Source organism: Sparus aurata, chromosome 7 (assembly GCF_900880675.1).
Source record: "Sparus aurata chromosome 7, fSpaAur1.1, whole genome shotgun sequence".
NCBI lineage: Eukaryota > Metazoa > Chordata > Actinopteri > Spariformes > Sparidae > Sparus > Sparus aurata.
In genome coordinates this window covers 14,429,780-14,457,672 of record NC_044193.1, presented here as the reverse complement: position 1 = coordinate 14,457,672, position 27,893 = coordinate 14,429,780, and the positions used below count along the sequence as shown (strand labels likewise).

The 27,893-nt window shown below is 41.6% G+C and overlaps 1 protein-coding gene across 3 annotated transcripts; it reads left to right on the top strand.

The window, feature by feature from the left end:
- The first annotated feature begins 2,846 nt into the window (after window positions 1-2,846).
- LOC115585233 (dystroglycan-like) lies at window positions 2,847-16,612 on the top strand. 3 transcript variants are annotated; one of them, XM_030423462.1, is made up of 4 exons: window positions 2,847-3,233; window positions 6,926-6,981; window positions 11,257-11,824; window positions 12,716-16,612. In XM_030423462.1, exons 3-4 carry the CDS (start codon window positions 11,402-11,404, stop codon window positions 15,032-15,034), a joined length of 2,742 nt encoding a protein of 913 aa, XP_030279322.1. In that variant the 5' UTR covers window positions 2,847-3,233; window positions 6,926-6,981; window positions 11,257-11,401; the 3' UTR covers window positions 15,035-16,612. The 3 variants fall into 3 exon arrangements, with proteins under 3 accessions (XP_030279322.1, XP_030279321.1, XP_030279323.1); XM_030423461.1 differs by lacking the exon at window positions 6,926-6,981; XM_030423463.1 differs by lacking the exons at window positions 2,847-3,233; window positions 6,926-6,981 and adding an exon at window positions 3,234-3,362.
- The last annotated feature ends 11,281 nt before the right edge of the window (window positions 16,613-27,893 follow it).

Genomic DNA, 27,893 nt, shown 5'->3' with positions numbered 1-27,893 from the left:
CTGTGGCTCAAGGGTAGAGCAAGCGTCTTGTTATCGGAAGGCAGCTGGTTTGATTCCCCTGGTCTGCATATCGAAGTGTCCTAGGGCAAGACACTGAACCCCAAACAGCTCCTGATGTGCAGGTCGGCACCTTGCATGGCAGCCACCGCCATCAGTGTATGAATGTATGTATGAATTACTGTAAGTCGCTTTGGACAAAAGCGTGTGCTTAATGCCTTAAATGTAAATATTAACACATGCTTATGGCAAATATGACCTTTAGCCTCATTCAAATCCCTGGCTCGCCATTTTCTCACTCTCTAAACCTGAAACACTGCAAAATCGGCAAGCTGGCATTCTTCTTTGAAACTCAGTCTGTATGTTGAAGTTCCGCGTACATTCCGCTTCGTGACGCCAAATAACCTGTAGTTACTACCCAGATATCGCAACGCTCTGCCTCTGCTGCCACTACAGCTCCGCGTGCATCTTGTTTTCAAAACATGAAAGATGCTGTAACAGCTGTTCCATATACTCAGTTTCATTGTACTCTCCTGTACAATGACAATAAAGACTATTCTATATTCGATATTTTGAAATACATTGCATATGATGGAAATTATCACAATATTCGATCATATCTAGTACCTACCTGGACTTTTCAGTCATTCATCTCATTCTCGATGGTTCTCTTTCTTTTAATTTATCCTTACCTGTACTAACATCCACACCAAATTACCTACATTAAATAGCTCCTCTGCTCATTCATTGCAGTCTAACTTTTTTATTTTCCCATCAGGTGTAATTAAGTCCCCACAACAAATAAAATGAGTTTCTCTTTCTAATACACTCTGCTACAACACATTCCTGAACCTCAGTTGTCCCAGTACCCTGCATGGTATTCCTTTTCTTGTCTGAGTGCATCATAATCACATATATAACACAATTAAAATGTGTTTTCTGGACATGTAAGATATCTGGCTTCTCTCTCCTGCTGTCGAAGAATTATTTAAAGTCATCCCCATTGCGTTCCACTGTCACTACCATCATCAGTAGTATTATCCCCACACGTGACGACTCTTGGCTTGACTGGACACTGAGACCATTTCACATTTCTGCCCTGTCATGCCTAAGTGGTTCACTGCTACCTCTCCAATGATTTGAATCCTTTTCCGTGTTGGATTTCACATCCACCTTCCACCACATTTTCTACTCTTGCTGTAAAAGTAAACCTCACCCTCTCCTTTGACCTTTGTTATCTCCTCTGCATCTCATTCCCTCCTGGCGCTCCTTTCCCTCATCAGCTTTTTTTTTTTTTTGGACAAGCTCTCTTTACTGCCTCTGCATATGACACCGTTTCTATCACTCTTTGGATTCCAACTTCACATTTCATTACTTAGTTATGCCACACTGTGCTCCCATCTGCAACTACAGCACTTTGGTCCTACCCTCTCTCAACAATGGCCATCATAATCACCCGCCCCCCCCTCTGCACATTAGCAATATGCCAGCATTTCTGACATTTTTAGCACTTTCTTCTTGTACGCTATACTGCATGAATCCAAAATGGAGCTGAGAAAAAGGGGGGAGTATGTGGGCTTTTGGCACACTCACACAGAGCAAAGAATGTAGTTAAAAGGCCTTGATTAGTTAGGGACATATCTGAGTTAAAAAAAACTAAAAAAACTAAAAGGAAAATACTCTGAAGTGTTTTAACCCATACTGGGTCTTACTCGTGGATTTTCTTCTGTTTTTCTGCACCCTTGGTCATTCTTTTGGCACTCCAAATTCAGTCAAACCTCTTTCTTTGGGGACTTTGAGAAATTTCATAAATGACCCACCTACAGTGAACCCTGCCGTCCCCAGACTTGCTAACCCTCATGATTTTCCCAGGAGACTCTTGTTTTTTCATCCCTTCCCCTCTCCCTGTTTCCTCCCAGGTTCAGATTCACTAATTTCTCCCAATTCTTGGCAATTTTCACACCTTTTTGTCCCTTTGAGTTGTCACAACTTGTTTCTGGCGCTGTCAACTATCTGTGATAGCCTTCCTGGTCTTGTTATATGTGATTACAAAATTCGTTAAAACGATGCTCAGGGAGATTTAAAAACATAACATTTCGAGTTGAGTTTATTTCAGTTCACTGTCACTTAGTAGAATGATGTTGATTGTTAAACTTTAAAATATCATTACATACCTTCGATCATACCTACATGTGTTTGATACCCAAATTTGGCAGATCACTGCAAAAAAAGGTGTGTGTTTATTGGCCGATATATCAATATCAGAATTTTTCAAATTCCGATATATATATAACATTGATATCAGCCCCGAAAACTGCATATTAGGTTGGTTTTATAGTCTATGGTAATGTTGTGTCTTGTTGTCCTCAATAGTTGGAGCCAGACAAAGAAATGGAGAAGAACGAAACGCTCCTGAGAGGAAGAGTTGTTGTTTCTTGCTCACATTTTTTAAAGGAAAGTGGCATGCATGTTGTATGAATGAAAACTGATGAATATTAGTTCAAGCCAGAGATGCTTGCAAGTTTTTTTGCCAGAGGGGCCAATTATTCTGAGCCCTTTCCTGAGAATGGAAAAGCAAAATAAAAATGTACCTCTGATTTTGTTATTTTTCATTCCTAAAAGAGGCAACATGTAATGTTGGAGAAGAAATACAAACATCCTTACATTTTCCAAGTTGTCACTTTTGCCTTTGGACCCTCTGTCTACTCTCCCACCAGCCATAATCTTTTTCTTCTCTCTCAATGAGACACTGCCCGGCCTGGCCCCCTTCTCCCACCACTACTTCTCCCCAAAACCCCAAAAGTTTTATCCATCCCTGTAGCTGACTCCGTTGTAAAAGCAGATACAAGCTAACCTTCACCCACAGCTCCTCCGCCGTTGATCTTTTCACCTGCCTGTCTCCAAAATAAAAGGGAGGCGGAGTCATGCTGGTACACACGATTGGCCTCAACCTGTAGACCTGTCTGCGAGGAGGACAGAGGCAGCCAGGGAGGGGTTGCCATCGACATAATTACAACACAGAGCAGTGAACTATATGCCGACTAACTCAACCACAGCGATACATCTTTTCCCCCCGACTGTGCTCCGATACTCCGCTCACCAAATCCTAGATATGTGTCTGCGGGGCTGAAGGGGAAAGCGCATGTTTAATGGCATTTTGGAAGTCTCCGCGGCGCTCTCCGGGTAGAAGAGGAGACGTTACGGCGCGAGTTAGCTAACGTTAGCTCGCTAACAAGGTCAGTTTGAATTTTGGGTTATGTCGATGTTTAAGCGCTAGCGGCGTGAAAAACGCCAGCCTCGTCATGTTTGCTAACCCGGCTCGTTTGCAGAATTAACCCGGGACTCCTGTGCCGCTGACAGGACAGGTAACGCGCTATTTCTTTTTTTGGTCATCGGCACACTCTCCTGACGTTAGCTTGTTAGTTAGCCTCACTCGGTGGCTATTATCGCTCCGATCCACTTCGCTCTCACTCGACTTTGCTGCTCGACGTTTGCAAAGTGATGGGAGCTGGGTCACGTTAACACGCTCACGGGGGGTTAATGCATAGAAGCAAAAGGTTTTTCATAGTAACAGCAGCCGGACAGAGTTAATGTTAGCTGCATAATTTTGGAGCGAGGCAGGCATTTGTTTTGTGGCTGCCCCAGCGGCGGCGGCTCGTTCCGCCTAGAATAAAACAGGTGCATCTCTGCGCTAGCGACGAGCAGATGTAGGATAGCACTGAACGCAGCCTGTTACCGGATCTGCTGGGTTTTTTTTTTTCGTTTTGTGGCAGGTTTAACGATTAATATTCCCGCAAAGACAGAGTTCACACAGCTTGGGCTGATGCATGATTAATCAAGGTTGAACGTCGTAGGTGGCGTTATCATCTATAAAGGCCTCGTCCGCCGACTCCAGTAAAGCTAAACAGGGGCAGAAACGGGCCCGGTAGCTAACATTTAGTTAGTTAGCTAACGTTAGCGTTAGCTATGAGACAGTCACTGGATACCAATCTGGGCACTGATTTTCTTTAAATCCTGAATAGATTTGATCATGATGTCGGTGTTTTGTTTAATTCCACGTCATTTACGACATCAACCAAAGTGTTTTTAATGGTGTTTATGTTAAATTTGGCAGGGTTGGTTTAGCCTAACTTACTATTGTGTTAGCGTTGATTTCCCAACGTGTCTAACGTTACAGCAGCACCCTGTGGCTTTGATTTAACGTTAACATCACGGTGTCACACAATATATCGACTCGGTACGTTTGTGGTCAGTAACCTCACAATTATAATTAGCGATTTAGCCTGCATATGAGGATACCCGGATTAAGATAATCAACCTTTTAACTACACCGAAACAATTGCTAATTTGGCGAGATTTGGCGTTGCTCTCATTTTTTTAACACCTCAGACTTTACATTTCCTTCATGCTTTTTGCTGCTTCTGAATTCCCAGAAATACACACAAAAAAGTTATTTGTTGACCCCCCCCAACACTTTGGTTTTGTCAGCATACAGTAGTTTTCTTGTAGCGTTAAACGAGTTGCTCTCGGGTCATCATGCCAGGTTAGACTTTCACTCAACCAAGGCCGATTTTTGTGTTTTTTCTCTCTCCTCCACACATTTCATCACTTTGTCGAGCGGTGTAGAGGGCAACACAAGGGAAAAATCCAGTTGCAAAAAGCAAGCTTGTGTTGTTGGATATATTTGTTATTCAGCTCATGCACTATCTAGAGGCTGCTGGATGTGGTACGTCAATTCAATTGGCCCTGAGTGCCACTGTGCATCGGAGCCCTAATTATTTTTGAGTTTTTAGTTTTAACTACTGTTGAACTGCAGACAGCATGGATCACATGCTTGTAAACAGTTTGGTCCCCCCCCAAGTAGTGTAGGCCTCAGTGTGAATTGGGCAGAAATCAGCCTGTGTCATTGCACTCAGCTTGTCACAGAAAAATTAAGTTTTAATAAGTGTTGAGTGGAAAATTAAAGTTTTTTTTATTACATGGGACAAATTTAATTACCTTTTTTTTGTTTTAGCACTTTTGCTTTTCAAACTGCATTTGTTGAATATTTTAACAAGAGTGGCATACAGCTCAGCCCCAACGCTGGTGTAAAGAAATGGGTATGATGATAACAGTGAGGTGTAATTATCCTTTTTATTGGCAATGAGAAACATGATTATTGCACATGATTTGTTTTACCAAAACAAAAAAAAAGAAAGAGAGGCTTTGAGGTGTGCCCAATTCTTAGACTACCCTAAAAGCAGAGTGATTGTTTTGAAGTAAAAGGCTTTTAAGGACAATCCTCTCTACAACAGGCTGTATGGCGTCATGCATGCTCTCTTGTTAAGCCATGTTTTGATTTCCTCAAATGACATTCCCCCCTACCATTGAGGTTTACTCATCTCAAAGAGACTCTGTTATGCAGATGTTTGATTTCAATATTTGTTTTGTTTATCATTCCGACGGCATGTTAGAGCGCCGCAAATCGCCATATTAAAACGTTTCATATTTCTTAATGAGCTGTTGTTTTAATTGGATTCTGAATTACTCGCACTGTGAAATGAGAACGTGATAGAATCTAGGACACGTTGTGGAGAACGTACTTAGATGCTCAGATGTTGCTTTTTTATCTCCGTGTGTGGCAACAGCCTGAGGTAGGGTGTAGCGGCGTAGTGCTCATTCTGAATTAAACTAAGCATATGGGCAAAACCTATTCTCATGTTAATGTTTGGTTTACATATAAACAGAAAACGGATGGATGAGTCAAGCAATATGTTTAGTCTACACTCAGTTGGCAAATTGTCGCTCATTGAAGATTCAACATTAAGTAACTTTGTATAATTGTGTGTCTTGAAGAGATTGCTCAGTATTTGGGGTTTTTATGTCAAAGATTGTCACGCTCACAAGAGGGCTGTAGATTAGGCGCCGGGCATGAGGTAAAAAATTCCCTGGAACTGACTCTGCAGATAAAGATGTGAGATAAGGGGCATGTCTCAGCCTGGTTAATGGGTTAGGTGAGACATGACTCAGTACTCTGTATTTGTTTTAGTCTGCAAAATGTCTGATTAACAGAACAGATAAATGGTGTGTCACTCTTTTTTTCCTGTTTGAGTGACTTGTCGTGTTTTATTGTCTTAAGTTTGAAATCGCTGAACTGAGCGCTGACTACACGCTACTGCCAAAGTTATATCTCTCTCTCTCCAAAGCGCACAGCACAAGACAAATATAGGGTGTTCTTATCTGAAGGAACACATTAAACTCTATCAACAGAGGATGCATAATATTTCTTTCTTGCAGTGTTACAATGTGAACAACATATCTGGTTTGAAGTCGGCAGGTGGCGAGCTGGTTAGCTGTTCACTAGGAGCAGGCAGCCAGCAGAGCCCTGTTTTGTGTTTGGCTAACAAAACTAACAGCTAATTGGGCTAAAACACACAGCAGGACTGAGCAGTTCAACTCAGAGAAACATGAAGCGTTACAACGTGAACCGCAGTTTGATGTGACGACATAACAAGTTGACTTTTTCTGAGTTGTAATGGCGGTTGACAAACCAGCTTCAAGGTGCATGGTGGACTTGAAGTGTAGCCGTAGATTGGAAGAATAAACAAAACTAACTTGTCTTTTTTATTTCGGTTACTCTTAAGTAATTAATAAGATTGCATTCCTTCCTTGATGTCTTTTCTAGCAGATTCTCCAGTGTAATATTGTGTTTTCCATAAACTAGTACTGAAATTAAATCCTTTTTTCTTCACACCCGTCGCAGTCTATAATTACATGTTTTACAGTTTCTGGTTTATTACAGTGTGTGAATAGTCCAGTAGGATGGTTGCCGATTGAGTTTGTTGATTGGAGGTAAAAGTAAATGTTAATGCTTTTAAACAACAATTACAGATTAAGATACCTTCTTTTGGAACTGTTTAACGCTTTTTTTTTTTTTTTTTTGGGACAGTTCAGTGACGGTGATGGAAAAAGTTAGTCCGAAGCCTTGCCATGCATCATTTCAAAGTACGTGTATAATGGGGGAGGGAATAGGAGCCCTGTGCATTTGAATTGATTGTATGTAGTAATTTTCCCAGCTGGCAGTCAAGTCATAAATGCCCACTTCTTTGCCAGAAAAATCCCCTCCATACCTGCAGTAGATAATAATAACTTCCAACATATGTAACATAATAGGGTTTCAGCTGTTTTGTCGTGCATTACATTTGCCTACATGTTTTTATTAGTCTTACATGAGCTACTAATACAATTGTTTTTCCAAACAAATAACTGCAGCTGCCTTTATTTTATTTATTTATTTTTTTTGGTCTAGTGATGAATCATAAATTTTGAAATGAAAAATCAGTGGGCTGGCCTGTCTCAGTAGCGCTGGCTGAGCTGTACACCACTGTAGAGATGCTGGCTCCTTACAATTCTATGACTAGATCAGAACAATGTGGGTAGGTATTGTAAAAGGGAGTGAAGGGGTGGGAGTGTACTTGCATCCACAGAAACCAAAGTTGCAAAAGAATCAGTTGTGTGAATTTAGCAGGTTAACAGCAGGCTAAATATTGATGTGTTAGGTCAGGGATAATGTGAACTAGACAATACTTGATATAGTAAACAAATGAGAAAACGTTAATTTTCACAAATATTGCATTTGCAATATAATTCATCTTATTTTTTTTATCTTACTTTCCTTCAAAGTGCGATTTATCACCACTGGTTCCGTTATCGCAACTGCAGTGTAAATGAATTGAGATAAAAACCAATGTAGCACTGAAGGACATTGCAACAACTAGCTGCTCTTACAAGCTTGTTCCAAGAGGGCATTAGAACAGCAACATTAAATAGGAGAGGTGGCTTCACCATCTGCATTCACAGGAGGGGATGTATTACCAAAGAACATCTCTCTCTGTCGGTGTTCTTCTGCAAAGCATGTGTGAAAGTCCGTAGACGGGATGTGTAGTGCAAGGGCAGATTGTCCACTTGTTAATCAATGTGGGTTGGCCTCGTTCTCTTGGACAAATAACAAAATATGAAGAAGAGAAAAATAAATAAAATTTATACACACGCACACAGTAAGGTCTGTGTGTTAGAAACATGGTCTGTACCACACAAACATGGTTTGTTCTATCTGGAGAAAAACAATTGTAGGCCAGCGCATCTCTGCAGCTCTACACTACCTCATTTTAATATTGTTTTGTCACACATTTTACCTTTATCAAATAATCATAGCTTCTGCAGTTCGGACCAGTTTGCTGACGATTCCCGCAGAGATCTTGATCACGCCAACCTGCAACAATGTTTTCCATTGGCAATCTTTCTGCCCCATTCAGCAGGGAAAATACAGTCACTCAACTATTTGATAAGCTGCCTTTGGAATACATGACTTTCAAACGAGGCTTATTATGTGAGATGTAAAGGTTAAAAAGAAATGGCTTCCGACAGCGGGAACTAAAACTCAATGAAAAGGTTATGGATTTGGCCATTGTATTTTTTTAGATACCTGATGTCATACCTGAGTTAAAAACCAGATGTTTGAACACCAGAGCAGCAATGCAAATGTTATTGCTGGGATTAGAATTGTAGTGGTTATTTTAGTATTGAGTTGGTTTAAAAATTTGATTAAATTGTCTGACTAGGGAGAGGGAGAGACAAAGAAAGTGAGTGGGTGAAGGAGAAAAACAAAGTAATCTTCTGAAACTTGGCTGTATTTGTTGGTGCATTTGGAGTTTATTGGAAGTCCATGCATTTGCCTGCATGGTAGATTTGAATAATGACTGCTGTCAATTTGTTCATTAAATTTTGTAGCTTATCCCCAAAGAATGAAACTGATTTCCCATATATGTATATTTTCTGATTGCAATGTTAATGTTTGGTTCCCTTGAGATCCGTATCCCATTGTATCGCCACCCTCTGTTATTGGCCATTTCTTCCATGAATCATCCAAATATTGCATGGGGCAAGTTCAAGCATTGTATAAAATAGCTGTTTTCATGACACAGATTCTCACCCAAACTGTTTCCCTGTGAGTGACAAGTATTTCACAAGATCCTCTTTAAGAAAAATCTTCCTGCTGGGTTTGGAGCGGTTTAGAGCAGGCGGTATTTTGTTTGGTGTATAAGCTGACGTCAAAGCCTTGTGCCAGTCAGGCATTAGGATTCCAGGCAACTGGATGACCCCCCTCTGCCTGTTTCTGAGTGCTACAGGATTGGGGTTGGCTGGGTCAGCACAACGGAGACTCTTATTCCAACCCCCAGGGCACCTAATTAAAACTTACACCCAAGACAAACAACCTTTGACACTCGTGCGTCCCGTGAGAATCGCTATTACTGAAAATGTCATGACAGAGAAGTGAAGATCAGTGGGAGATCAGCGTGTCCTTTTCCATAATAATGTTTATGACTTTGAAACTACAAGTGTGTAATCTAAATAGAAATATATTTTACACTATTGGCAAAAACAACCCTGTGATTTGGGTATATTTAATTTCAGTAGATTTAGATAATTGTATTCATCCTAACATTTATAAATTACATGTTTTGAGCTTAGTGTTTTTACAAAGTCTTCAAATATTGCCACGGTTATAAATTATACTTTTAAATGATAACATACTAGGGTTGTCAAAATTTCTGCAAAATGACGTTCAAGTATTCCCTCTAAAATAAACACATGGGTTCAAACCATTCAAATATCTATATTTGCCATCATGTCAATAACAGGAGGACAAACTAATACGAGACATAACTACTTGTATAGGTATTTTTATTTCAGTTTTAATATGTCTTTGAAAACATACCTACACATTACAAAATAAGCAAATTAACTTATTGCCTGTACCGTAAAACTTTTAAGACCATAGACCTCTCACTCGCTCGCCTTCTTGCACACCTCTTGTCGTGCTGCAGTCAAAGAGCTTGTGGCGGGCGGTGAAAAATATGATTTGAGACGTGGCTGTTTAGTTGGAGTTCCAGACATCATGGCATGCTCATTTGGTTGCACATTTTCGAGATGTGCCCTAATGTTGCTAGTGGTGGAATGGTAAGCTAACTGTAGCTTACACAGCTTGCATTCAACTTTATCCCGAGGCTCCGCATCTTTGCCGTATGCTGACTAAAGTCTGAAGTATTTCCGAATGGGGCTTTTTAGGTTGCTTGGAGTCCAAACAACTCTCTGTGCTGCTGAGTTGGAATCTGAACTTTCTGCCATTTCGATTTTCTCTCTGCCATCTGCATCTGCCATGGTTTTTGTTACGCTCACTTTCAGCAGTGAGTGACGCAGTGCAAGTGCGCCCAATCGCAAAGCAGCCGCTGATGTGCTTTTTTCCACAGTCGAATATTTTTCACAATGTATGAATGAATGCTTTGTTTCAAACATGTGAATAATATATTACACTTGAAGCACAAGTCGTTAAAGCCCTTTGTATGTTTGAAAAGGAGTAGGAAGAAGCATGAGCTTATTAATTCCTACCCCTTCTCCACTTAGTACCTAGTACTATAAGTTATCTTACTTCCTGTGTATCATGTTTTTTTTGTTTTTTTTTTATACTCTCAACAAAAACAAACGATCACCAACAAACAACAACACCATAACTGCTTGTTTCAAAATAAATAACATAAATCGAATCTCCATTTTTTTTTTTGTTTTATATTTGAATATATATTCAAATTTAGAATATTCGTTGACAGCCCTATAACATACTGTGTCCAAAATCACACCTACTTTATATACTTGAACTGAGACTTCAATCTGAGATTAAGATTGGTATTATCACTGACAAGTATAGTGTTGTACTTAATGTCTGTAGTTCATTGTTTTGTGCAATTGTTGGCAGACAGTGCTGTACATGCCATGGACTAGGCCTGCATCAGTATTCAGTGTTAAAGGCACACAACTATTACATTACTTGCCATTCAGCTAGTCACACAACGCTTCAATTATAAACTAGCACTAGGTAGCAGGAGTCACATTTCACTTATCGCAAGACAGTAAGAGCAGTTGACTGACTAGACGAAGGCAGGCAGTTTGTCAGATTTCATATTTTAAAGTGATCCACTATCAAAAAATTGTTCTAAGATGTCCAATGTCAATAGGCAATGTGATCCCAAATATAGTGCACTAGATGATAAATGGGGATTTTGGACACAGCACAAGTATGTTGCAGTGTTGGTATCAAGTCTTTTAAAATAATGGAACCATATTCTGTGGCACCATACACCATTTTCAAAGTAGAGTGCTTTTCCATTTGTCACTTTGTCACACTAATGTTTGTTTTTGTATTTTTTGTGCTTTCTCACTCAGCTGGCTGACATGGCTGTCTAACAGGCTACCAAAGATCTCTTCATGGATCACAGAGGACAGCAAAGGGAAACAACTGCATCTGTGAGCAACGCCAATAACTAGGGGTTTTTGACCCACAAGCATATCATCAGACTGACTTCAGTGCATGTGGCCTCTTAAGTTGTTCACAGACATCTGTTGGGCAGCCCAAAGGCCTATTGCTATGCACTATAAACGGAGAGACATGAACTGTGGGGATGTTGGGAGGAGCAGGCCTCTTTCGTGCAGGACTATCCCTCTGGTACTAGGGCTTCTGGTGACCATGGCCCACGGCACCATGCCCGAACAGCACGAGACACTGGTGGAGATTTTATCTGTGGAACTCGAGGCTTCTATGCAGTCCTCTGTACTCTCTGAGCTAAAGGCTGCAGCATCTTCGGTTGGTGAAGGGCCGCCTACAGCTATCCCAGATTGCTCTGCAAAGAATGGGGGAGTGCACACTGGCATACCTGATTCCTCTGCAATTGTAGGCCAGGTATTCCAGTTGAAGGTTCCACCAGGACCTGTCAATGCAACCTGTAGTGTCCATGTAAGTACACTGAAGATTAGACATAACGGGAGAAATTCAATGTTGAAATAAATGTGCTGCTGATTTTGTGTTTATAAATATTTGGCTTGCAGTATTGAATCCTCATATTAATGTGTTGGTATTTACAAATAATAGCATGTGAATTATTTAACATGAATTAAATGAGGTCAAATTTAATTGGTGCATAATCAGAACAGCATTTGTGCTGGAAAAAAGACTCGGAATAGCAAAATGGAAAGTATGGGAGGACTTTGTAGTACTGATGGGTTGATTTATTTTAAGTAGATTTTTCGTTTAAATGCATAATGTATAGTATTTATCTCTTCAGTTTTGTTCACTGTATCACTGCTGATTGAAGCAGACTGTGTTGCAATTTGCTCCAGTCAGACCTATGAATTGGATGAGATTATTATTGGCCTGAGTGGTGATGCAGAATGATATCCTGTCACACTGTAATAACTAAAAATGAATAGTGATGACTCACATAGTTATTATGAATAGAAGCTCACTTTGCTTCCTGTTCATATTTGGTGAGATTTGATTAGCTGAATGGAATATGGAAGGCTGGTTGGGAAGATGGTGAAAGCATTTCTTCTCCAGATATTAAGATTTGCATTAATCTTTATTTTGTATATGTTTTCTTTTATCTGGTTGCTATTTCACTGACAACTCAACCATTACCAGAAAGAGAAGTTAATTCAACAAAAGGTCACCACCATTTTAAGACACCACTTGGGTCCTGGTAACTTTTAATAGCAATTAGCAATTTTTGGAAATGAATTATCACTTTAATGAAACAAGTAATGAGTTTTCCTTTTCAGACTTAACTTACATCTCAGAAGTATCCCTATAGTATAAAAAAGTGAAAGTGTTTCTCTTTTCCTCCCATAGCTCACAGAGATGGGAAAGGAGACTTTACCCTCCTGGCTATATTGGGACAAAGAAAGCTGCATTCTGAGAGGCTTAGCCCTGGACCAGGATAAAGGTGTGTATCATATCTTGGTGTCTGGAGAGGAGATAATTGAAAAGACTGGCAACCAAGTGTTCCCCAGTACAGTCTTCTCCATTGAAGTATACCCAGAAGAACGGGCTGACTCGGAGCCAGCCCTGCTCACTCTACAGTCTGATATCAGTGGCATCCAGCCTTTCACCTGTGGCTCCGAAGAGCCCGTCACTGTCCTAACTGTTATCTTGGATGCTGACTTGACGAAGATGGGTGCTGAACAGAGAGTGAACTTACTGGGCATTATGAGAAAATTCTCACATGTGCCCTTGGAGCACATGAGGGTGGTCCCTGTTGTCAACAACCGCTTATTTGACATGTCTGCTTTCATGGCTGGACCAGGGAATGCCAAGAAGGTGGTGGAGAATGGGGCCCTACTGTCATGGAAACTCGGATGTGCCCTTGACCAGGGCAGTATCCCTGACATTAGCAGTGTCCAATCCTCGGCAAAGGATGGGACCATGTCGGCCAGGCTGGGATACCCGGTGGTTGGCTGGCACATTGTCAACAAAAAGCCCCATGGAGTGAAACGGGTCAGACGGCAGTTGTACAATACTCCTACTCCAGTGCCCTCCCTGCTTCCTCCGACTACTCATCCAGAGCCCCCTGTGCGTGTTGTTCCCACACCAACATCGCCCTCTATTGCCCCAGCAACAGACCACTCTGCTCCCCCTGTCCGAGGCCCTTTGCCTCTTCCAGTGAAGCCCACTATGAGGGTCAGAGATCAGATAGCCCACACACCTGTCTTTGGACCTCCCCAACCTACAAGAGTAATAGGAACTACAAGCACGATCCCTATTCAGCCTACCATGACCCGGCCTACATTTGTGGAGGCCACTGCTTTGCCAACACCACCAAGCACTACCAAAAGACCTAAACCGTCTGCCACAAGGAAACCCAAGAAACCGAAAACCTCCACTCCAGCTCCCCGTGAACCCAAGTCCACCACACCCAAACCGCCCAAACGCACCACTGTTAGTACCACACTGTCTGTGGTTCCAGACTTGAATCGAAGCCCAGAGATTCGCAATGCCATTGATCAGGTGAACGCATGGGTCGGTACATACTTTGAGGTTAAGATTCCTCCTGATACATTCTTTGACAGGGAGGATGGTACTACTGATAAGCTGCGTTTGACTTTGAAGAAAACCCCCAAAGAAGCAGTGAGTGAAACTTCGTGGATCCAATTCAACAGCACTATTCAACTGTTGTATGGCCTTCCAGAGGAGCAGCATGAGGGGAAACATGAGTACTTCATGTTGGCCACTGACAAGGGTGGGAAGAGCATCATGGATGCATTTGAGGTCCAAGTCAACCGTTGGTCTGCTAATGACAAACCGTCAGTTGTGTTTGCTGCTCGTTTCCATGGTGACCCCAAAACTTTAAGCAATGATGTCCATAAGAAAATTCTTTTGACCAAAAAGTTGGCATATGCACTCGGTGATCGCAACAGCAGCACAGTAACCCTGAGAAACATCACTAGTGGCTCCATTGTGGTGGAATGGACCAACAACAGTCTCCAGCAGAGTCCTTGTCCAAAAGACCAGATCACAGTTCTCAGCAACAGGATCTCTGATCCCCGAGGAACACCTAAACTGGCCTTCGTCAAAGCCATGGAGCCTGAATTCAAACCCATTAACATTTCTATTCGTGGCACCAATAAATGTCAGAGCTACACTTTCATCCCACCAGGAGAGGTGCCGATGCCAGCTCTTCCTACAGCTACACCTTCTCCTGGGACAGGTCGTAGGAGCACTGATGATGTTTACCTGCACACTGTCATTCCAGCTGTAGTGGTGGCAGCCCTGCTGCTCATAGCCGGGATCATTGCTATGGTGTGCTACCGCAAGAAGCGCAAAGGGAAGATGACCATCGAGGAGCAGGCCACTTTTATCAAGAAAGGAGTCCCTATAATATTTGCAGATGAGTTGGATGATTCCAAGTCGCCCCCCTCTTCCAGCATCCCTCTTATACTTCAGGAGGAAAAGCCCCCACTTCCCCCTCCAGAGTACCCCAACATGGCTGGCCCCCACAGTACCCTGCTAAACCAGGATCTGCTGGAGGAGTATTCTGTTTATCAAGATGATGATCCTAATGCCCCTCCTTACCAGCCCCCACCACCATTCACTGTCCCCATAGAGGGCAAAGGCTCTCGCCCCAAGAACATGACCTCATACAGGTCACCACCCCCCTATGTGCCTCCCTAACGCACACTCAAGCTTTCAGTTTGGAAAGCAGGAGCAATGTAGGGATGCTTGTTGAAAACTACTACAGGAGTAATTTTACATGTGTTGAATGAAATGGCTTTGACTTTGTAGAGGAGCAGGCAACCATACCCATATATTTGACCATCATGGCTAAGAAACGGTATCGTAAAATTCTTCTACTGGCACAGGGCAAACGGACGGGGAACAGTTTGTTATTCCAGCACTTTTTTTTTTTTGTTGTCCTTCAGATCTGCTTTTCACTTCTTGCATATTCTTCTTTGTCTGTTTTTGCCAAGAAGAGTCAATTTTATCTTCAACAATGTTCTATTTCTATTGTATAGAAAATAATAAAGACGCAGGAAAGACTGAAGCCCACGGGGCCTCTGAGCAGATGTCACCATGACAACAGACTTGAGGCTCTTCCTCACAATGTTAATCTTTATGAGTTCAATATCACTCTTATCTGTCCTTCAGCTAGGTTTACTAAGATTTTGCACCTGTTATTTCTAGAGGGGAATGAAATACAAAAAGCCAAACTGAAAGCATGAAACACTTTATTTACACAAAATCTGTTTGTTTCTTAGACTTTGATCTTTCCGTGTTCTCTCCTATGCTTTGCTCCCTCTTGACAATAACATGCAAACCTTGCACTTATGCAAATTCTTGTTAAACCTTGCACTATGTGTCATGCGCAGAATTGAACGCAGTAAGTGGTAGTTCATTAAAGAGGAAAAAAAAAATATTCTTTTGGTATCCTTGAACTCGCCACATGACTGAGATTCCTCTGGTACTTGATCACTAAGGACATTACACTGATCACGCCTGTTGTACATGTAGCCTCATTAAGTTGCAAAACAAATAATGACTTTTTTTTTATTTTGTTTTATTTTTTAAATGTGTGTGCCACTGAACCTGCCTGTGAGATGACAAGGCAAACCTTGTGGGTTTGCTAAAACAATAATGAAGGGGCCAATGGTATGCTGTGGTTCACAGCAGGGTGAGACTGGCATCATAGTTGATGAGGTGGATCCACTCTCTTATATTCAGTTGGTTTTGTTGGTATGAGGGGCAGGCGGGCGGGCTTAGAGTACTGTATTATCACTGCTCTGCCTCTAGGTTTTGCACTTATCGGTGCAGTGCCTGTGTCAGTCCAGACGGGGCATGGGGACGAGGGGGATGTACATAATTGTGTGCCTGTGAAATTAAACAACTCCATAATGTTAGTGTTTTATCAGTAAACCTAGTTGGGATCGGGAGGGCCTGAGTGGGAAATAATTTTATTTTTTAATTGTATGTCTAGATTTATGATCACAATCATTGGAGAGAAAAAAAAGACTTTATAGTTTGTGAGGGTGCAAAAGAAAGTTTTCGTGCCCATCACAAAAAAATAATGCATTCTCAATATGATGGGGAACAAAGAAAAACCACAACATGTGAATTATGTACATTTCATATCTGATATCACCATAAGAAAAAATGGTTACAAATCTAATGTTTTTACTGAGTTTTTGATACAGTCTTAAACTTGTTTTATGAAAATATATTAATAAAATGTAATACTATTTGTAAAGCCTCAAAGATGGTGTAGAGTCCTTTTTTTTATTTGAGAAAATGCAGCTTGATTAAACGGTACGTTTCAGGATATACGTCTGTTTACAGGTGTATGAGGGGCTGACAAACACTACCCTTCCTGTGTGATCAGGATGTACGGCTGCTCAATATGGTCAAACAATCCTATTGCAATTATTTAGACAGCCATTGCGATATGATTGATTGGTGGGAATGATTGTGTGTGTCACAATTTTTACTGAAACGATACCATGATTGTGTGACATTTGCTGGCGTCTGTATTAAACATGTTGGCTTACATCTGTAGAACAAGATCCCCAGACCAGCACTACAGTACTTTTATTGTAATGCTGTTTTGTCACACGTTGTATCTGTATTATCAAACAATTGCTTTGTGGATATTGCACTTGGCCATATTGTGATTTCAATTATATTTGATTAATTGTGCAGCCCTAATAGACAGAAACATATATGAAATTGCAAAAGTAGTAATAGGCTTTGTTATGATTATAATTAATTGCGAACTATGAGAGATGTCCAGTGTTTGTACTTTTTGAAAGTTGAATAAGTTTGAAATATGTCACGCCTCACTTTGCCTTCCAGATTTTCCCTTCTACAGTACATAATGGCAAAGACCTTTTGCCTTTTTGTAGCCTTATTTTAAAATATGTCACCACATTCTTGACAGTTTATAAAAGAAGCCACCGACGGGGTCCAACGCTTGGCTGGATTTGGCTATAACATGAGCTATACGCTCTTTGTTGTAATAAAACAAATACGCAGCAGGCAGTCCCCGTGAGACAGCGTGATATTTTAGGAGAAGAGCTCTCGTTCTGTGGCATTTAGGTGGGCAGTTTTTCTTTCTTTTTTGGGCTCTGTGCTCCTACATCTCTTGAAGAAATATCAATAACGATGAGTAATCTCTGCTCTCAGATTCTTTTTAGTATAGTAGAAAGTGTGTGTGTGTGTGTGTGTGTGTGTGTGTGTGTGTGTGTGTGTGTGTGTGTGTGTGTGTGTGTGTGTGTGTGTGTGTGTGTGTGTGTGTGTGTGTGTGTGTGTGTGTGTGTGTGTGTGTGTGTGTGTGTGTGTGTGTGTAATGATGGCTTATTCAGGAGGGGTCAAAAATTGTTCCATTGGTTGGTGACAAGTTGCCGACCCATGCAGCCTTGACAAATGTACATTTTCACTATGAATTGCAATACATCTGTTCTTGCGTAGGCGTAGAAAGAAATCACTGAACTGCTTAATCTTATTTTATCAGTAATGTGTTTTTTGGTGAAAAGTCAGTCGAGGACTCGGCGAGGGACTAAATATTTTTCTTTTGTACCTTTTTTATAAAGAGCATTCAAGCCCTGAAACTCCAGTGTGGTGAGGTTAAGTTACTCTCTAAGCTCACACAGAATCACTGATGATAATAGACCCTGACTTATTACAAAGAAGGGAAGGTCTGTCTTATTAAGGTGCACGCAGTACGAGTACCGCTGTGACTTTGAATCAGACGGACTAAATGTTTTTTTTCATTCTGTCATCAGTGCTGTAATTATGTCCTCTGCCCTGTTTTCCTTTGCTCAGTCTTGCTTATTATAACACATAATTGGTAATTATGAGTGGTTTTATATTGCAAATTGAATGTATCATTTATCAATTAGCTGACATCCATCCAACTGTGGGCGACTGACTTATTTACCAGCAACGCTGGACTTAAAAGGCTCTGCCTCCCACAAACGCTGACTGTGTGATTAAATCAGCTCACACTGTTTATAAACAGACTGAAATACTGACATTTTCACCGCTCGTTGTATAAATAACAGACATGACTTCAGGATTTTATTGACACGGTTGTGGAGTACAATCGATATATACGGTACATTACAGTAACGGCACCTGAGGAGAATGAAGTGCAGCATAAATCACTTCAAGCTGCATACAACTTTTCAACAATAATTCAATAAAATCATATGTTTACAGATGTATAATCTGCAACTATTTTTTTTTTTTTAAATAATTGATTTATTGTTAAAGCAACATTATGTAGACATCGGCATTTTGTGCCACACGGCGCCACTGTCGTAAATCCAAATCGAAGGTCTGTAACAATTTGTCAGATGTAACGTAGGTGCTAACTAAGAACAAAAGTCATTACGTCATAACAGTGTTACGTGATGAAAACTTACATGTTGAAGTAAATGTGTGTAACGCTGTGATCCAACCCTCTCGCTGAAGTAACATAGTGCAGAGACAAGTGACGGAGACAGAGGCACAATTCACCCTGTTACAAGACACTGAGCTGTCAACACGAGTCTGAAGCTGTTCTTACATAATGTTGCTATAATGGTATTTTCTCAAGCACAGATCACAAACATTTGATGGTTTTAGGCCCTCAAATGCAAGACGTTGCAGTTTTTCTTCATCCCATATTTGTTAATGTCGCCTTAGGTTTTTGGAAATTGGTCAATAAAACATAAAAAAAAAAAAAACAATCAAATAATTGAGACCAAATTCAGCAGAAAAATAAATAGGTTGCAGTCCCAAAACAAAGATGGTGGTAAATTTCCGTTATTCATGACGCTTTGCAGCATTATATAGGCTGTGACTTTGAAAACATGCAGTGTAATATATCAAGTCCTTTACGACTGCAGAAATGATCGCTGCTAATCTTTCTCTGTTCGACGCCTCCGGCACAAAGTGAATATTCAGTTATAGGATGATATTTTAGTCTGGCAACACTTGGAGGAGTTGCTGACCACTGACAGGTGTGAGCCTCATCCTCCGATGTAGCATTTTAGGCGACAGCAGGTACATGAGGTTGAGTCTGAGAGGGGGCACAATAATAAGCACAGCTATTACCAAGTACAGTTGTGATTACAAGCACCATGTGTGCCTGGTTCTTGCAGCGAACTATTGTGAGCTTTGAAAAAAAAGAATTGTTTAAAGAATTGTTCAAACTGGATTCTGTCAGATAAAATGCATCTTATTACGAGTTTTTAATGCACCACAGCAAAGGTTTTATAGCGCTTTAAACCTCCAACCTATTGTAGTTTTTGAAAGCGTTTCGGCTGTATCAATGCATGACTGCGCCTTCTATTAATACTTTCCACAAAGGATGATCTAACTGCTTCAACGGAATCTACAAATGGAGTCGAGCGAATCGATAACGGCTGTATCAGAATGTAGAGTTGTGGCTATTTTATGCCCTGCCAATCTCTCACTTCATCACCCCCCCCCCCCCCCAGCACTCATTAATAATCTATCAGGAATGAAAGTTAATGTATGTAATGAAAAATGTATAACCTCGTGAAAACCTATAGGAAGAACTGACCTTTCAGTTCTTGGTGTGTCTGATGCTCTTGGAAAACCTGCTGCTGTGGAAGCTCTGCATGTAAAATACGCCAGGCTCGTCCGTTTTACATCTTTTAATTTCTGAAATACTGGTAAACTAGATGAACTGCAGATGAACACAAGTGCTTTCCTTTGTAATTGTTTGAAATTGCCTCACAGATTTTTCTGCATATCCACATCCGGTGTTTACGGAACACCTGCTGTACCTTTTTGTAATTTCAGACCCTGGCTGAGCACTAATCAAAACCGGTGTTTTGTAAGCATGTTTATAATTCCTGGGGTCATAACAAATTCTAATTAGGCTTGTAGCCATGCCAGACCGGCTTCTCATTGCAAACGGGAGAGTAATTATTTCCACTGCACAGCATTATTGACGCAAACTTTTTCTTTTGATTAAAAATGGAAAACTAATCAGTCTTTGTGTGTGCTCGAGGAGGCGGTAAGATGATCTCCTACTCAGCTGTGGAAAAAGCAGAAAGGGTCTGATGGTGGGCAGCACCACATGATGTGGACAACCCAGTAATAGGCCTCATTAGATGCCTGGAGCCCAAGAAATGTGGCACTCTGTTTCCCATTAGGCTGAAAGCACAGTGATAAAAAAAACCAACACTTAATGATGAGGGATAATTGTCAAGGAGACTAGGTGGGGTATATATTTCATTTTTTATTATAACAATCCATAAAAATGTTTTGCATATTACACCATTTTAGATTATTCAGAATGTCCTCACAGAGTCCATCCATATTAATACAGAAAGACAGACTTGACTGGTAAGCTGGAGACATATTGATATAGTAGAAAATTAAAGAAAGCTTTACCTTATTAATTTTAAAATATTAATTCAGTTCAAGCCCAAACCAAGCACTAAAATGTGCCAATTTTAGGCAAAAATGTGTGACACTGTTCTGTTCATAACCCACATTAAGCCAACGGGGGAAATGTCTGCTATTTCTAACAAACATCCCCAATTTCAAAGAACACTGCCCAACTTAAATGGCATCTCAGCATTAGCTAATCGATACGCCGCTGTTGCACTTGTAGGGAACGAAAAAAAAAAGAACTGCTCCATTAACTCCGCACTCTTGTGTTTCGTTAAATATTTAGAACAGACAAAACATTATCAACTCTCTAAAACAGGAGCAGGGACGATAAGTAACCGTCTGCATCCTGCTAGCTAACCCACCCACTCAGAAGTTAGCAACAAAGCTAACAGGAGTTTTGATTATGAACCGATTGCCTCGATGTATCTTATTGTGGAACTGTTCCATTAGTTCTGCAGTTTTGGGATAAATTTTAATCAGAGGCGAAAAGAAAAAAGTTATTTGACTGAATTTTTTGATACCTAAACAAACTAAATAAACAAACTCCCTTTTTTATGTCTGAACACACAAACTGATGTTAAAGGACAACACAATTTAATACTTTTTAAAAAATGTGTCCGTATGTGGCGGACCCTGCCACCGTTCTCGCTTTTAACAGCATTCTAATTTCCTCTGAGAAACAGCTTGTTTATTTAGTTATGGAATAAAAAAACCTACATATTGTAGTTCCCCTTTAAATATCATCTTAGTATAAGCTAATCGATTAGCCGTTGTTAAACTTATAAAGAGAAAAAAAAAAAACAACCTGCGCAATTAACTCCACACTCTTGTGTTTCGTTCAATATTTATAACAAACAAAAACATTATCAGTTCTCCAGAACAGGAGCAGGGGCGTTTTTTTAATTTAAATTTTGGAAGCTAAGTTAGCTAACTACAATTTGCCTCTTGCTAGGTACCTGCTAATTAGCAGCTTATTGGCTAGCTACTTAGAAAAACCCTGGTGCTAGATTTTAATTAATCATCAACTGAGCCGCATTCGATGAACCCAGTGCTTCAGTCTTTCTTCAGTGGGGAGGTGAGTAACAACAACACGTTAGCAGATATTAATTAATAGACTAAACTAGGATTACCTCTCTGTTGTAGGTTTTACAAGTGTACACAAGAGGGTTCAGTGGTAAAATGTGCTAGTTAACTACAGTCTGTGTGTAGATCTCTGTTCAACATGCTGTGTGTTTACTTGTGTATGCTTTTACTAATCACACCGTTAGGACAACAATCTGTTTATAAAAGATGACTCCTACAAGGTAATTCAGGTCATAGTAAGATTACAGTTAGTTATGTAGAGTTTATTGGTGAATGTAGGTTCAGTATCTAGTGAATTAATTAATATAATTCACTGTATTGCTCTCCCAGGTGATAAAAACAAGTGTGTGTGTGTGTGTGTGTTTATCTTATTCTCCCGCAGTTCCTGTGAATTCTCATGATGATGAAGTGAAGCCTTCCTCTAATCTCAGGATGAATCTTCTCCCTCCCTCCTCCCACCACCAACCACGACAGCAGCGCCATCTTGTGAACAGACGCAGTAAGTCCATTTGAATTCTTTGTGAGGGCTGACATGATGTGCCAGCTTTGCCCTGAGCGCTGAACAGGAAGTCTTTTCAGAAGTACATATTGTCATCTGTCAGTACCGGTTGTACAGATCTAAAATTTCTTTTTAGAGATGAGGCAGTGAGGATGCAGGGATGTGAGGCAGGAAGGAAAAATGGTAGAGAGAAATATAAGAGGTCGCTGCGGTATCAGCAGATGGCAGTAGCATCACACCATGGGCAACAAAAGGTACTGATTAATATCCTCTGCAAGGGATCACAATATCTTTTGTAGACAAATAACAAGTAGCCTTAAGCTGTGGTAAACAAAACACAAACTGCAATTATCATTTATCAGATGCGCCGTGTATAGGCAACAAGAGCCTATTATAAGATGTTTGAGTTTGTTTAAATTCATTACCTTCCAGGGGGGATATGGCAACGCCTGCATGTGGATCAGGGAGTCTATCACTGATCGCTTTGCTATTTATTATGAAAAGAAGTTAAATCCCTCTCCCGATAATAAAAACGCGTCGTCTCTCTCTCAAGTCACGCTCGTAATTAGAGAGTGAGATAACTTGCAACAACCGCACAGACGCCACAACTCAGTCACAGATTTTCAGAAAGCGTGGACTAAATGCATTTCGCTTCTTATCTCTTAAATCGGATCCGTCTCAGAGGTGGATCTGGAGATCCCCGTCTTCAGTCGTGGAGGGCAAAGCGTTTCCGTGGATGCTGTCGATTTTCAGAAGCCCGACTTTTGGTGTGAGCGGCGTTCGAAAGCTCAGGTGCGGCGTGGCAAGACGCTTAATGTATGAGAGGTTATCAGGAAACATTTACATGACTGATCATTTGAGGGTGGAGGAGAAAGAAACGGCAGCTCCGAGGTCAGGTAAAAAAAAAAAAAAGCCCCTCTCACTGCTCCGTAATGACATGTCGTAGCAACCCTCCTCCCGACGTGCAGAGATCACAGCTGAATCAACATGTTGTGTTTTTTTGTTGTTGCTCTAGATTATACACAACGCAGCAAGTGGCGTGCAACCACACACCGTGTTCCTCTCTGTGCAGCATGTATGCATTAAGCTGGAAAACCCTTTGCCCTCTGACAACACACAACATCTCAAAATAACACAAGGGGTGTTTTTGCTCTGTATGTGGTGGCTGTGCACCATTTCTACCTTTTTTTTTATTTTTTATTTTTTCCAGGCATTTTGTCTGATCTGCCAGTTTCATGTTAGCACAGGATGTTTGTGCAGAGCTTTTGGTCTCTTGCATCATCCTGCGAGCTCCCTGCTGGCCCCCCGATGACCAGATGGGTCAGTGACTGTGTGGTCGCGGGCTTTGGCGGGGACCCCTTCTGTTATCTGTGTGGGTCCACTCATGGGATCAAAACCCCAGAGACCAGAACGATAGGAAGCCGGATCATAAGGTAGATGGGGCTGCAAGCTGAGCTGAGACGTACACACACACACACACACACACATATGCATTCAGCCCACACACACACACATAAACCCCCACCACCACCACCACACTGGTACATTGAGGAATATGTGCATTTCACACCCCTGATCTGTCAGAGGACGTAATGTTCTTTTTTCTTTCTTTTTTTTTTTTTTTTTTTACTGATTAGCGGAGGAATGAATAAAAGGAAAGTGTGATTTTATTTAATAAGCCAGGAGCAGGACCGGATCTTTTATCACGTCTGACAAGCTGTTCAGGAGGGTTACATTACACGAAGTGAGATTTTTCTTGCCGTGTCATGTGGAAATTTAGTCAAGTCATCTTCAACTGTTATTGCAGTCCATTAACTCCATTGTGAAGATACATAATTGATGCAGCCTTTGGGTAGAGTTTAATCAAATGGAGAGTGCTCCACACTCCACCGCTGACTGAAAAATGAGACGCGCGATCCTCGGCGATGTAGTTTGCGTGGCGAGACTATAATTCACGCTCTGAATTGATTTATAATCATTCGACTGCACACTTTCCCCCTGCATGATGCCCAAAAGCAAAAAAAACAAAACAAAACAAAACCCATAGCTTTCTGGTTGAAAGGTGGATTCATGTAAAGGATTTATGTGGCTGTATTATGATCAAAAAGAAAGGCTGAACAAAAAGCAGAACACCAAAACAGCTGTTTTTTTGTTTTTTTTACTAATCTACTCCCAAACAGGCCAACGAGTGTGGTACATCATTTATTTACTGTACCTTTTTTGGGTTTTCATCTTTGATTTGATGTGGATTTCTGTCACTCACCCTCAACTATCCATTTACATTCCTGTTTTTTTTTCTTTCTTCTTTTTAGGCATTTACTTTTTTCATTTTGGAAAAAACAGTAATCTGCGTGGGATATGGAAACGCATTGTTTACGCCGTGCTCCTTGAAAAATCAAGGGCTTAAGCTCTCTAGTTAAATTTCACAGCCAGCCAGCCACTTATCTCTGTCAACTCCTGTTGGAGCCACAGATGATCTGCCGTGGTTTAAATGCTATTGGCTTCTGTGTCGTGCCTTGTACCTGAAGTGTGATTCAATGCTGAGGACGAGAATGCGACTGCTTTCTAAAAAGTGAAGTTGTGTCTTCCGTGCAGCCGAAGCATAACAAACGTGCGACATGTTTTCTTTTGCGAGATGTAACGCCAGCACACTTTTCTTTTTTTTCTCCATGAATGCATTTTTTTTGTTTTTTTTTTTCCTGACAGGGGGAAATTGGGGAGAAAGCAGCAGATTAACGCACCTACTCAGCTGCGAATTCTGAAGAGCATTCGTCTCACTCAGCCGTCTTAATAACAGCAGTCAATTAAAACCCATGAAGTCGAGATATGTAATTTTCAAATAATCATTAACTTGGGGGGGGGGGGGGGGAGATGGAATTAGAAGTTTGGAAAGTGGATAAGATGAGGAGAGGAGGGGAGGACAGAGAGAGGGGGAGAGAGACAGAGAGACAGAGAGAGAGAGAGAGAGGCTTCGCAGTCGTTACAGTGGAGGCTCCACGCCGCCGAATCCCCCAGCCAGAGATGAGTGAAGATAAAGGAGGTGACTGAGCTAATTGTGTACTGTCAGAATCCATATCTCTAACGACTGTCAAATGAGCAAATTTCAAAATGTATTCTCTCCACCCACCCAGCTCTCTAACCCCCCACCCCCACCCCCCAGGAGTAAAAATGGTGAGAGACGGGAGGGAGAGGGAGAGGGAGAGAGAGAGGAATAAATACCAGGAGACACTAATGTGATGAGAATGATGCCTGGTCTCTTCCGCTGATTAAAAATGCAATAACGCTGTGGCAAACACACACACACACACACACACATACATAGACACACTTATTGTGCGAGCCTAAGCAAGGCTAGGTCTGTGGACCCATAGATATCAAACAGCAGCCGGTGACCCCCCCAACCCCCCCAGACTAATTTGTTTCACTCAGAAAAATGAGGCACTGTATCTTTTTTTCCTGGATCGCTGGTAGTAAAACAAACATCTCAGCTCGCAGAGTCTGTTTCATAAAATTTTACTCATGAGCTTCCTTTAGATGATAATTAGTGCCTACAGTATTAGTAGATGTGGATGTTATGATTCATGTCTAACCAGTGGCTATTTTACTGTAACACTAATTATGAGTCCTAGTGTCAGTGCGCGCTGGTAACAGTAAGCCGGCCTGGTTTTTCTGGAGAGCGGGAGCGAACACAAAGGAGAAGAGGAAGGATGCTGGTAAACACAAAGCATCATAAGAGGCTTTTGAGTGCAAGGTGCAGTGGGGAGGGAATAAGAATAGTGAAGAGTGTCTTTATCCAGCCGGCGTTTATATCGGGCCTCAGTTGGTTACTGACGGGAAGCAGATACGGGCTTCACTCCGGCTGGAGTTGGATAATTGGACATTTATGGAGAGATAGGAGAGCCCAGGGCCCAGGAGCCATGAAACAGAGCTAATCTAGACTCAGCATCAGTAAATTGTCTGTGAAAGAGCGCATCAGGAGTTCTGACAAGATAAGGAAGGCTTTCTTCAAAGGCGAAGCCGGACCAAAGTGACAACGAAAACTCTGGTAGAAGAAAAAAAGCTTTTTTTGGGAGGGGTGCTGGGACTTGTGCATGTCACAAAGTGGAAATGTATATGACATGCAGCAGCTGTGTCACCACGTCACCCAAACTGGGTCATGGAGACTTGTGATTCTTCAGTCTTCGGGACAGTTTTGACAACCTTGGCCAGCCCCGCCGCCGTGTTCATTTTCTAAAGAGTCTATAAATTCTATTTATCAGCTTGAAATGTTCCACGCGTAAGAGCCTGCGACTGGAAGAGAGAGAGAGAGAGAGAGTTTGCAACATTTAAGTCCTGGTGGAGTGCGGCGTGCTTTCAGTCCACCATGATTAGTTTCCTCCCTTTGATGTTCTCCCGGTTTGATTCTCACAGGAAACTGCTGCCTACAGAACAGGTGCACACTGAGCAGGTGGGCTCTTACGTAGGAACCCCGAGAGTTTGAAGCTGCGGCAAACCATCCCTCACAGCATCCGAGGCAGGTAGAAACACCGCTTCCGAACACGACACGTTTTCCTTTTTTATTTTTTTCCAGCATCTGATGCATATGAAAGAGCTTGTCCGGATCCAGAATTTGCCGCTTTAATAAATCTTCGCTCTCTTTTGCTGAGCTGCGTATCTAAACTCTGTGCAGCCCCCTACTGATCACTTGCACACAGACACTGACACACGCAATTAATTTGGTGGGGGAGAGGCTAGTCTTAATTGGGCATAAGTGGGATTTTTCTTGGCCGTGCGCAACAGAAAATGACAGACTGTGCGTATGAGAAGTAAAGACCATCTGGTCCCACAGGAGCTGAGTGAGATGCCAGACGAACAGAAAGAGAAACAACAGAAAAACCTGTGTGGGTAAGTTATCTCATCCCCTCTTTTTCCCTCCCTCTCTCTTTGCCTCACACACACACACTCACACACACACAGGCCAGAAAAAAGAGGAATCAGCATCTCTTGGTCATATATCATTTGCCCATGTAACAGCCTAGAGGGAGATGCTTATCGCACGAAGGAACAGAAGTCACTCATGCGTGGCCTATTTATGTTTTTATATAATAATCAATATTGAAAATAGTAACATTATGCTTGCAGGCAGGCGCCGGGAATAAAGAGCGGTTAGCTCGTAAAGGCCCGGTCATCAGCAGGACAAATTGATCTGACATGTTAGATTATTCATGTAGGGGGATCGGTGGGGGAGACTTGGAAGGAGCAGCGGGCGAGAGAGAAACAACGGATGAGACAGAGAGGGCACAAAGGGCGAGTTAAGGAGTCAGCCAGTGGACATCCTCCCCTCTCGCCAGGGTCTCATCTCCTCTGCATGACAGCGCTGCTCAGCGAGCTCGCTAATGTGCCCTGTCACGGGGGGGCGAGACAGTAAACGAGCACATGACATTTCCATCAGTTTACAGAAAAACCCCCAAAACAACAACGACGCGGTGATTAATTGTACTTATTCTGCACTCGCGCTACGAAAGACAAACACACACACACTCACAAACACTGCACAGAAAGAACTTG

Excerpts from the sequence above, each read along its gene's own strand:
- LOC115585233 (XM_030423461.1), top strand. The coding sequence starts at position 11,402 with ATGTGGCCTCTTAAGTTGTTCACAGACATCTGTTGGGCAGCCCAAAGG. Across the intron at positions 11,825-12,715 it reads ATGCAACCTGTAGTGTCCAT|CTCACAGAGATGGGAAAGGA; the intron begins GTAAGTACACTG and ends TTCCTCCCATAG.